This window comes from Hypanus sabinus, chromosome 9 (genome assembly GCF_030144855.1).
Source record: "Hypanus sabinus isolate sHypSab1 chromosome 9, sHypSab1.hap1, whole genome shotgun sequence".
Classification (NCBI taxonomy): Eukaryota; Metazoa; Chordata; class Chondrichthyes; order Myliobatiformes; family Dasyatidae; genus Hypanus; species Hypanus sabinus.
In genome coordinates this window covers 88,401,933-88,414,194 of record NC_082714.1, presented here as the reverse complement: position 1 = coordinate 88,414,194, position 12,262 = coordinate 88,401,933, and the positions used below count along the sequence as shown (strand labels likewise).

The following is a 12,262-nucleotide window of genomic DNA, read 5'->3' as shown; positions in this document are numbered from 1 at the left end:
ACATCTGTGGTGGGGAAGATGCTAGAGTCCATTATTAAGGATGAAATAGTGGCATTATCTAGACAGCAGTGATAGGATTGGGCCGAGCCAGCATGGATTTACCAAGGGTAAATCATGCTTGACTCATCTGTTGGAGTTTTTCGAGGATGTAACCAGGAAGTTAGATGGGGGAGATCCAGTGGATGTAATGTACCTCGATTTTCAGAAGGCATTTGATAAGATCCCACATAGGAGATTGGTGGGTAAAATCAAAGCTCAGGGCATCGGGGGGAAGGCATTGACGTGGATAGAAAACTGGTTGGCAGATAGAAAGCAAAGGGTAACGGTGAATGGGTGTTTCTCGGAATGGCAGGTGGTGACTAGTGGGGTGCCACAGGGCTCGGTATTGGGACCACAGGTGTTTACGATTTACATCAACGATTTGGATGAAGGCATTGAAAATAACATCAGCAAGTTTGCTAATGAAACTAAGCTGGGTGGCAGTGTGACATGTGATGAGGATGTTTGGAGAATTCAGGGTGACTTGGATAGGCTGAGTGAGTGGGCAGATAGTTGGCAGATGACGTTTAATGTGAATAAGTGTGAGGTTATCCACTTTGGGAGTAAGAACAGGAAGGCTGATTATTATCTGAATGGTGTAGAGTTAGGTAAGGGAGAAATACAAAGAGATCTAGGAGTCCTTGTTCATCAGTCACTGAAGGTGAATGAGCAAGTGCAGCAGGCAGTGAAGAAGGCTAATGGAATGTCGGCCTTTATTACAAAGGGAATTGAGTACAAGAGCAAGGAAATCCCCTTGCATTTGTACAGGGCCCTGGTGAGACCACACCTGGAGTATTGTGTACAGTTTTGGTCTCCAGGGTTAAGGAAGGACATCCTGGCTGTAGAGGAAGTGCAGCATAGATTCACGAGGTTAATTCCTGGGATGTCTGGACTGTCTTACGCAGAGAGGTTAGAGAGACTGGGCTTGTTCACGCTGGAATTAAGGAGATTGAGAGGGGATCTGATTGAAACATATAAGATTATTAAGGGATTGGACAAGATAGAGGCAGGAAATATGTTCCAGATGCTGGGAGAGTCCAGTACCAGAGGGCATGGTTTGAGAATAAGGGGTAGGTCATTTAGGACAGAGTTAAGGAAAAACTTCTTCTCCCAGAGAGTTGTGGGGGTCTGGAATGCACTGCCTCGGAAGGCAGTGGAGGCCAGTTCTCTGGATGCTCTCAAGAAGGAGCTAGATAGGTATCTTATGGATAGGGGAATCAAGGGATATGGGGACAAGGCAGGAACCGGGTATTGATAGTAGTTGATCAGCCATGATCTCAAAATAGCAGTGCAGGCTCGAAGGGCTGAATGGTCTACTTCTGCACCTATTGTCTATTGTCAATCTCTCCTCCCTTCCCTCCATCTCTCACCCCTTCACACCCATCTCTCACTCCCTCCCCATCTCTCACCCCTTCTTTCCATCTCTAACTCCCCTTCCTCCTTCTCTCACTCCCTCCCCCAATCTCTCCTCCCTTCCCTCCATCTCTCACCCCTTCACACCCATCTCTCACTCCCTCCCCATCTCTCACCCCTCCACACCCGTCTCTCACTCCCCTTCCTCTGTCTCTCACTCCCTCCCCATCTCACCCCCTTCCTTCCATCTCTCACCCCTCCATACCCGTCTCTCACTCCCCTTCCTCCTTCTCTCACTCTCTCCCCAATTTCTCCTCCCTTCCCTCCATCTCTCACCCCTTCACACCCATCTCTCATTCCCCTTCCTCCATCTCTCACCCCTTTACACCTGCCTCTCACTCCCTCCCCATCTCTCACCCCTTCTTTCCATCTCTAACTCCCCTTCCTCCTTCTCTCACTCCCTCCCCCAATCTCTCCTCCCTTCCCTCCATCTCTCACCCCTTCACACCCATCTCTCACTCCCTCCCCATCTCACCCCCTTCCTTCCATCTCTCACCCCTCCACACCCGTCTCTCACTCCCCTTCCTCTCTCTCACTCCCTCCCCATCTCACCCCCTTCCTTCTATCTGTCACCCCTTCACATCCATCTCTCACTCCTCTTCCTCCTTCTCTCACTCCCTCCCCCCAATCTCTCATCCCTTCTTTCCATCTCTCACCCTTTCTCCCCCCTCACCTCTTCCATCTGTCCCTCACCCCTTCTCACCTTTTTCCTCTGTCTATCACTCCCTCCCTGGCTTTCACTCCCTATCCCATCTCTCAGTCCCTCCCCTCATCTCTCCCTTTCCATCTACCAATCACACTCCCTTCCCTCTTGGTTTTCCCTCCCCCACTTTCCCTCCAACACCTCCGTTGTCGCTCCGCCATCCTGTCTGTCCCTCCACCCGCACTCCCCCCCGACATTCTTTACAACTATTGGCTTTCTCTTGAATTGATTGTCCACTGCTGGATGTAAGTGTGTGTGTGTGTGTGTGTGCACGTGTATATATATGGTGTGTGTGTTTGAGTGTTTGTGTGTGCACGCGTGCGTGTATATATTGTTTGAGTGTGTGTATGGTGAGCATGTGTGTGCACGCGTGCGTGTATATATATGGTGAGCGTGTGTGTGTGAGTGTGTGTGTGTGTGTATGGTGAGCGTGTGTGTGCACGCGTGTATGTATATATATATATATATATATATGGTGTGTGTGCGAGCGTGTGTGTGTACGTGTGTATATATATGGTGTGTGTGTGTATATATATGGTGAGCGTGTGTGTGCACGTGTGTATATATATGGTGTGTGTGTATATATATGGTGAGCGTGTGTGTGCACGTGTGTATATATATGGTGTGTGTGTATATATATATGGTGAGCGTGTGTGTGCACGCGTGCATGTATATATATATGTGGTGAGTGTGAGCGTGTGTGTGTGCGCGTGTATAGATGTACTCCTGTTCACTGTGTGTAGGAGCCCGGGTGTGGGAGACAGTGGTTTATGTGTGAAGCCTGTCACAGTGGAATACCCGGTGAGGTGGTGGAACGTGACCCTGATCCTCGCCTGTGTGACCCTCCCCTCTCCCCACCCGCAGATTTCTTTGACTACAAGCTGCTGGGCTGCCGGATGGTGAACAGCACCTTCTTGCACAGTAAGGAGGGTTGCCAACTGGACTTTAGCGATGAGAACAATGCCTACATGATCTACTTCGTCAGCTTCCTGGGAACGCTGGCCGTGCTGCCCGGCAACATTGTCTCCGCGCTCCTCATGGACAAGATCGGTCGCCTCCGGATGCTGGGTGAGTGCGGCCAGGAGGGTTGGGGATGTAAGACTGGAGCTCAATTCCTTCTGCTGTCTGTACGGAGTCTGCATGTTCTCCCCGTGGGTTTCAGTCCGGTTAAGAGTCCTGCGTGGGTCACTGGGCAGCACGGCTTAAAGGGCCTGTTCTGGGCTGAATAAGTTAACAAATAATTTGCCGCGGCAGAGAGAAATATAGACGGTGTGCACAGAGGGGAGGCTGGTTTCTGTGACACGCTGAGTTGTGTCTGCAACTCTCTGCTGTCTCCTGAGGCCACAGACAGAGCAGTTGACGCTCCGAGCCGTGTGGCATCCCGGCAGGGGCATCAGTAACAACTGGTGAGGGTCAGCAGGGACCTGCTGGAAGCAGGGGCTTTGGTGAGATCTCTCTTGGCCATGAAGTCTGCCTGGTTGGACCAGGACAGGTTACTGGTGACGTTCACACCTCGATCTTGTCGACCTCAGGAGTTCTCAGGGGCCTTTGGGGGGGGGGGGTGGCAGGAACTTCAGGGGAGGAACTCATGAAGTGAGTAGGAAGTTGGCCTTAGAGATTTGGAGGGATTTGGCCCAAATCTAAACCTGTGCCTAGTTCTGCTTCTAAACACAATCTCTTCCTTCTGTCCCTCATCTACCATCACACTCCCACCTCACCTCCTCCAACCATCACCACCCCACCTTCCTCATCCCCTTTCCTCCAACATCCATTCCTCCCTTGAACCCTTCACATGCCCCCATTAACCCCTCTCTCCCCTCTATTCCCTTACCTTCCCTCCACCACCTCCTGTCCTCTCCACTCACTCCTATTTTTGACCCTCCCTCATATTCCCACCACTCATCCCTCTTGTGAATCCTCCCTACACTCCCTCCTCTTTCTGGTCCCACTGTCTCTCCTGTCTGACCTCTCGCTCCCCCTCCTTTCTGTCCCTCTCCCCCTCACGTTTCACCCCCCAGCCGGCTCCAGCACCCTCTCCTGCATCAGCTGCTTCTTTGTCTCCTTTGGCAACAATGAGTCGGCCATGATCGCTCTGCTCTGCCTGTTCGGGGGAGTGAGCATTGCCTCCTGGAATGCACTCGACGTCCTCACCGTGGAGCTATACCCCTCCGACAAACGGTAGGCTGGCCCCTCCTTCAGAACGTCCGTACCTCCTCCCTCTCTCAATCCATCTGTCTCTGGTTTCCCTCCACCCCCCCCACTCTCTTCCTCTCCGTTCGTCCCCTCTCGATCCCTTCAACCCCCAATCCTGCTCTCTCCATCCCCCTCATTCCCTCTATCTTCCCAGAACCCGTCTGTTCCACCCCTCCTCCCTCTGACCCGCTCTCCTTTTGCCCCTCCCTCTTGCTGTCTGTCCACCCCTCTGCTCGATGGTCACTCACTCCCTCACTACCTCCCTCCCCTACAGGCCAGTAACCTTCTGTCTCCCCTCTCCCTGAGCAGACCAGGTTGGTAACCTCCTCTCTCTCCTAACTCCTGATAGGCCTGGCTAATAACCTCCTCTCTCTCCTACCTCCCCCACAGCCCTGGCTGGCACCCTTCTCTCTCCGCCTCCCCCCACAGCCCTGGCTGGCACCCTTCTCTCTCCGCCTCCCCCCACAGGCCTGACCGGTAACCTTCTCTCCCCTCCTCCCCCTACAGGCCTGACCGGTAACCTTCTCTCTCCTACCTCCCCACAGGCCTGACTGGTAACCTTCTCTCTATTAACTCCCCACAGGCCTGACTGGTAACCTTCTCTCTCCTACCTCCCCACAGGCCTGGCCAGTAACCTTCTCTCTCCTACCTCCCCACAGGCCTGGCCAGTAACCTTCTCTCTCCTACCTCCCCACAGGCCTGGCCAGTAACCTTCTCTCTCCGAACTCCCCACAGGCCTGACTGGTAACCTTCTCTCTCCTACCTCCCCACAGGCCTGGCCAGTAACCTTCTCTCTCCGAACTCCCCACAGGCCTGACTGGTAACCTTCTCTCTCCGAACTCCCCACAGGCCTGACCGGTAACCTTCTCTCTCCGAACTCCCCACAGGCCTGACCGGTAACCTTCTCTCTCCCCTCTCCTCCTGCAGGACCACAGCCTTCGGCTTCCTCAATGCCCTGTGCAAGTTGGCTGCCGTTCTGGGCATCAGCATCTTCCAGTCCTTCGTGGGCATCACCCGGGCTGTCCCTATCCTCCTGGCTTCAACCGCCCTGGCGCTCGGCAGCTACTTGGCCCTCAAACTGCCTGAGACCCGGGGCCTGGTCCTTCAGTGAGTCGCCGGGGTCCGCCATGGCTTGTGTACATACACCCTCCCTCCCCCTTCAACCGCTCCTTCTCCCTGTCGCACTGTGTCTGCCCCGGCATCCCCTTACCGCCCACCTGCAGGCCTCAGGCTGGAGAGTCCCGGCGTCTGGTCTTCCCTCTGTCAGTGAATCCTGCCACAATCACCCCTCCCCGCCTCATTCCACCAGAGTTGGAGGTGTACCAGGTATGGACTATCCTGATATCTGCTTCTCTAGGCCTGTAAATGAGAACTCCATCCTGAGGCCGAAAAGCAAGGCTAGCTGCTCTGCCAGGCCCTAACCTGGGATAAACCACCCCACCAGGGTCCAAGCTGAGGCTGATAAATGAGGCCATCGACTCTGCCAGGCCCCGTCCTGAGGCCACCTACTCTGCTAGGCCCTATTCTGAGGCCAATAAATAAGGCTTACCCCGTCAGGCACCATCCTCTGGCCATTGCCTCACCATGCCCAATCCCAAATCTGACTAATCCGCCAGACCCAGCCTGAAACTGGCTGGGCCCCATCCTAAGGACAACCACCCCGCCGGGCCCAATCCTGAGGCCTAGACATGTACAGGCACCACTTCCTCTTAGCACTATTGGGTCAAGGCCACACCCTGCTAGAGCCTTACCTCAAGCCCCAGCATTCCAACCCTCCCCCTGCCCCATCCCCGGGACGCTGTCCCACACACACAGTGCCCAATTTCTTCCTGGGAGATGCTCCCACAGGTCCCATTCATGAGGCCCAGTCCCCAGCACTCTCTCCGTAGACTCAGCTGATGTGATTTATACAGTGACCCAGCCCCTCTATCTCTATTCTCAGACAATCTGTGTGCAATTTCTAGCCGTGTAACCGTTTGGAGTGTCTGTTCCTCTTTCGATGACTCCCCCAGCCCCATCGGAAACCAGGGGGAGGGGACAGGGGCAGGAGTCTTGGGGCGCAGATTGCCCCTACCTAAAGTAACTTACCACAACCTGCCGAGTTACCATCCGAGGTTAATCACTAATCTGGTCACTGCTAACTAACTGCTTGCCCCCAATCTGGTTTCAACTCGCCAGTCATTCCAGATTATAGAGCCAAGTAACCATCTCTAATAAGATTAGTTAATCAACAATCTCCCTAACCAATCCTATCTGCCAGTCCATAAGCACACCTACTGATGACTAATCCAACCCGACTAACAAGCTGGCCCCTACCCAGACCCATCTCTAACCAGACCTAATTAATAAACATCTTTCTTACCCAATTCCAACTACCGGACTTGACCCACACTCAGTGATGCCTAACCCAACAAGTGGATGGTCCCTAACCAAATCCAACTAACGAGCCAACCCACAAACAGATCCAAATATCCTACCAGTCAATCCTTAACCAGATCCAAGTAGCCTAACCAGAATCTGGTTAGCCAGTTGCATTCTGACCAGAACCAACTAACTAGGCAGTCAACCAGAACCTAGTTAACCGGTTGGTCTATAACATGACCAAAAGTTAACTAGAACCCAGGTAACCAGTTGCTCTGTAGCCTCACAGAGACAGTGCTGGACTATGTCTAGACACAGGTCTAGGTCCCAGTTTACACCATCTGGCCAGAGTCCCCCTCTCCCCAGCCGTCTGCCTCCACAAAGTGAAGGGCCACCAGAAGAGGGAAGAGTGGAAAATGACTCAGAACTGTTTAACAGAGGAATGGGGAGACTCGTCCAGGAAACAACCTCCCGCGGTCCCCTCCCCAGCCCAGCCCCAGTGACTTTTGAACTGGTGAGTGAAGCCTCGACTGCTGGTTCTGGGACCTATCCACAGTGGCCGAGACTTCTCTCCCCAATCGCGTGTCCTTTTGTGACTCTCAGTACAGTTCTGACCTTTGAGTGGCGTAGAATTAGCGTGTCTGTGTGTGAGCGTGAGTGCGTGTGAGTGCGTGTGTGTGTGTGTGTGTGTGTGTGTGAGTTCTGTGCAGTTCCTTTGTAACAGGGTTGATGTCTGTGTACAAACAAGTCTTGTGGTAGTTGGAGAACTTGGTGTATAGTTTCAGGTGTAATCGTGTTCTCGTGGTGTGTTGGAATTTAACTGTTTTCTATAATATTTTAAAAAAGCCAACAATGGCACAAAAATCCACTTCAAACTGTAGCACAATAAATGAACAGATGACAAGACTAGTCTGATTTTTTTTTGGGGGGGTGTGGTTAAACAAAGCATAGGTACAGGCCTTTCAGCCCACACTGTGGTGCTGACTTATTAAACTAATCTGTCCACACAAGGTCCAAGTCTGCATATTCCATCGTGGGCACTGAGCCTCCCAACTATCAAGTACACCTTCAAAGGTCGATGCCTCAAAAAGACCACATCCATCATGAAGGGCCCCACCACCCAGGATGAGCCCTCTTCCCATTGCTATCATTGAGGAGGAGGTACAGAAACCTGAAGACACTCACTCAACGCTTCACCTGAGTGGACAATTAATCCATGAAAATTGCCTTTCTTTTTCCCAAACACAAGAAATTCTGCAGATGCTGGAAATCTAAAGCAACAAAATGCTGGTGGAGCTCGGTAGGTCAGGCAGCATCTATGGAAATGAATAAACACAAGACTGGTTCCAACGATTCGGCGGATACAGAGCCCCAGTTCCACCTCCGTCAATGCCAGTTCCAACGACCCTGGACACCTTCAAACTGCTAATTGCCCAACCTCTAACTCCGGGTCCAGCCTGGACCTCGACAGACAGCATCTCCAGGCCGGGTCTTCACGTGCCGCCACTGGAACCCCTTCCCCCACCACCACTGCAATCCTGTGCGTTTCAGGCCCCAACACCAGCTCTTGGGTCCTTGGACATTCCAGCATGTTCTCACCCTAACCCACCCTTCTCCTCCCTCAGACACTATTAACTATCTTCCCCCCACCGCCGATTCTCGCTCTCATCTGTGCCAGGTCTTCACAATTCCCTCAGATCTTCTCCTCTCTGATCCTCAGTAAGGGCCTCAACTTTGTCCCCCCGCACCCACACCTCAGTGACTTCTGCACATGGCATGACGCTGAGCACTTCTTCTGCCACCTCCGTCTTCACGCCTACTTCTGTCAAGGACTCTCCACCCCGCACCCATGTCCCCTTCTCCCATCTTCAACCTTCCTCCTCTTCCTGGACACCCCACTCTGGCCTTCTGCCTGTTCTGGTCCTTTTCACTGGCAAATGCTGACAGGATATCAACCGTCTTGACTTCAACACTCCTCTCTCCAAATCCAACGTCATTCCTTCTGAATGCTCTGCTCTCCACTCTCTCTTCACTAACCCTAACCTGCAGATAATTGGGGGGGAGGTGCTGTCGTAATCTGGCGTACTAACCTCTACCTTGCTGAGGCCCAGCGCCGACTCTCAGACACATCCTCTTACCTCTCAAATAGGACCCACACCCCACTAAGGAGCACCAGGCTGTTGTCTCCCACAAATCATTGACCTTTTTAGCTGTGGGGATTTCCCATCCACCGTCAAAAACCTCATAGTTCCCGCACCCCGCTCCTCTCATTTCTACTTCCTACCCAAACCCTTTTGTCCAGGGACCCATTGTTCCTACCCCACTGAACTCATATCTGAATACCTCAACTTGGTTTCATCCCCCCTCGTTCAGTTCCTTCCCACCTACATCTGTGACACCTCACACGCTCTGGATCTTTCAATGACTTAAGTTCCCAGGCCCTGATCGCCTCATTTTTTCTTTGGATGCCCAGTCCCTGTACACCTCCAACCCCTACCAGCAAGGCCTCAAAACTCTGTTTCTTTCTGGACACCAGACCCAACCTGTTCCCCTCCACCACCACTCTCCTCTGCCTGGCAGAACAGGTCCTCGCCCTCAATGATTTCTCCTTTGGCTCCTCCCACTTCCTTCATACAAAAGGTGTAGTCATGGAACTCACAAGGGTCCCAGCTATGCCTGCCTTTTGTTGGCTACGTGGAACAGTTTGTGTTCCAAGCCCAGACTGGTGGCCGGCTTCCATTTTTCCTACGCTACATCAATGCCTGCGTTGGTGCTGCTTCCTGCACCCATGCAGACCTCATCAACTTTGCCTCCAACTTCCACCCTGCCCTCAAATTTACCTGGTCCATTTCCAACCCCTCCCTCCCCTTTCTCGATCTCACTGTCTCTATCTCTGGAGACAGCTTATCTACTGAAGTCTATTACAAACCCATGGACTCTCACAACTAACTGGACTATCCCTCTTCCCTTCCCGTTACTTGTAAAAACGCCATTCCCTTCTCTCAATTCCTCTTTTTCAATCTTTTTATTAATATCAAAATAGTGGATATACACAGTATTGCTATACTGGGATTACATTGTTAATAAGTAACAGATATAATTATATATTCAGTTAGTACAAAGATAATAAAACCTCCCGAAGATGTTCAAATTCAAATGTAGAGTTCACAAAGAAAGTATTAACATATCAAAAGACTAAAAAAGAAAAAAAAACAAAAAATATATATCCCCCACCCAAAAAACTAACCTAACCAATACTAACCTAACAGAAAAAAAACTAAGAAAAGGAAAGAACATGGGCTGTTAATAGCATCAAAAAAACAGGACCATTAGTGTCACCAGCTCCGAACCTCCCTACATGTATTAACACAAGAACAGGTTTGGAAAGGGGTCAAATCACATCATAAAGTGTTGAATAAAAGGCCTCCAAGCCTGATCAAATTTAATCGAAGGGTCGGATATAACACTTCTGATTTTTTCTAAGTTTAAACATAACATAGTTTGAGAGAACCAATGAAATGTGGTGGGAGGATTAATCTCCTAATTCAGCAAAATCGATCTTTTAGCCATTAATGTGAGAAATGCAATCATCCGACGCGCTGAAGAGGTTAAATGGTGTGATTCTGTCATTGGTAAACCAAAAATTGCCTTAGTAGGATGAGGCTGTAAATCAATATTCAAAACAGTTGAGAAAATATCAAAGATATCTTCCCAATATTTTTTCAGAGCGGAACATGACCAAAACATATGAGTTAAAGTGGTCTCTGTCACATACTGGACTTAAATGAGAATAATAATGAGCTAATTTATCCTTAGGCATATGAGCCCTCTGACCTACTTTGAACTGTATCAACGAATGTTTAGCACATATAGAGGATGAGTTAATTAATTGAAAATTTTCTTCCCATGATAATATTACCTAAATTTTTATATTTATTTCAAGTGGTGCCAATTTTTATTCCAAAATCGTCCTTTGATAGTGTTGATTCTAACATCTCTTCTATTTGGCAGAATAAAAATCCAAAGCTAGGCACAAAATACTTACAGAAGTCTAAACAGGAGGGCGGTCCGGCACTGCCAAATTTTTGATTTTATTATAGGGCAATTAATATTCACTATTTGAAATTTTGGTTATGGGACTTGGATATAACTTTAAGCCCTCACTGGGTAAATCTCGAATGTAACTCGGTACAAGGGTTTTCACTGGGTTCTATTCCAGGGACTTGGCTTACCTTTGCTCTTTCTAAATTGCATAAACAATGAGATAATCCATTAGTTAAATACACTTTACGAATATGGTTTCAATTTCAAAATTTTTTTGGGTTAAATCAATTTATTCTAGCAAGTCCTATTATATCTAACTATTTTTTCTATCCCTCTATTATGGATCAAGCCTATTTGACTTGGAAAACTAAAGGTATTTCACGATTTTGAGATTTAGTTTTGGATAATTGTTTCATGTCATTTGAGCAATTATCTAACAAATATAATTTACTTAGATCTCATTTCTTAAGATATTTACAGGTGAGAAACTTTTTAAATACCGTCCTTCATACTTTCCCGAACTTATACTCTATGGAGAGTTTGGAAAAAGTTTTAGATTTAAATCCTTCTCAGAAAGGTGCAATAGCATCTATCTACAACATAATTATGAAAATTCGTTCAGATGCATCTAATAAAATTAAAAACGATTGGGAAAGGGAACTTAAGCTCACCTTACCCATCTCTCAGTTCCTCTATCTCTGCTGCACCTACTCTGAGGACGAGGCTTTTCATTCCAGAACTACTGAGATGTCCTCCTTCGAAGAAAAGGGCTTCCTTTCTTCCACCATCAACGCTGCCCTCAAATGCATCTCTTCCATTTTGCACTCATCACCCCGATCCTCCCACCAGGTAAAGGGTTCCGCTTGTCCTCACCTACCACTCCACCGTCCTTCGCACCTAGCATGCAATTCTCCATAACTTCCATCATCTCCAACGGGATCCCTCTCCCCCCCACCCCGCCACCCTACGTGACTCCCCACTGATCTCCTTCCTGGTACTTGTCCTTGCAAGGGGAACAAGTGCCACATCTGCCCCTCACTGCCATTCAGGGCCCCAGTCCTTGCTGACAACACTGCACCTGAGAGCCTGTCGGGGTCATGCACTGTATCTGGGGCCCCTGGTGTGGACTGCTTCGCCAAGCACCTACACTCCATCCACCAGCCAGTGGCTACCCGTTTCGATGCTACTCCCCATTCTGATATGTCAGTCTACGGCCGCAACAAGGCCACACTCCGGTCGGGGAAGCGTTATGTTCCATCTGGGTAGCCTAACAGCATGAACATTGGCTTCTTGAACTTCTGGTAATTGCCTTCCCCCTTTCACCACTTCCCATCCCTTTTTCTTCTCTCTCACCTCATCTCCTTGCCCGCCCGTCACCTCCTTCTGGAGCTCCTCCCCATTCTCTTCCTTCCATGGCCTTCAGATTCCCCCTTCTCCAGCCCTTTATCTCTTTATCCAGTTAACTTCCCAGCTCTTTACTTTATCCCTCCCCCTCTCCTGGATTCACCT

General features: G+C 49.9%; 1 protein-coding gene across 6 annotated transcripts in view; it reads left to right on the top strand.

The window, feature by feature from the left end:
• Positions 1-12,245, top strand: part of sv2a (synaptic vesicle glycoprotein 2A) — a 54,368-nt gene extending 42,123 nt beyond the window's left edge. For 5 of the 6 annotated variants that reach the window (XM_059980106.1, XM_059980107.1, XM_059980111.1 and 2 more), the window contains exons 11-12: positions 3,020-3,223; positions 5,276-12,245. In XM_059980106.1, the coding sequence (XP_059836089.1) occupies positions 3,020-3,223; positions 5,276-5,769 (698 nt within the window). In that variant the 3' untranslated portion in view covers positions 5,770-12,245. Of the gene's footprint in view, positions 1-3,019; positions 3,224-4,173; positions 4,334-5,275 lie in introns of all 6 variants that reach the window. The other variant, XM_059980112.1, reaches the window with a different exon arrangement.
• The last annotated feature ends 17 nt before the right edge of the window (positions 12,246-12,262 follow it).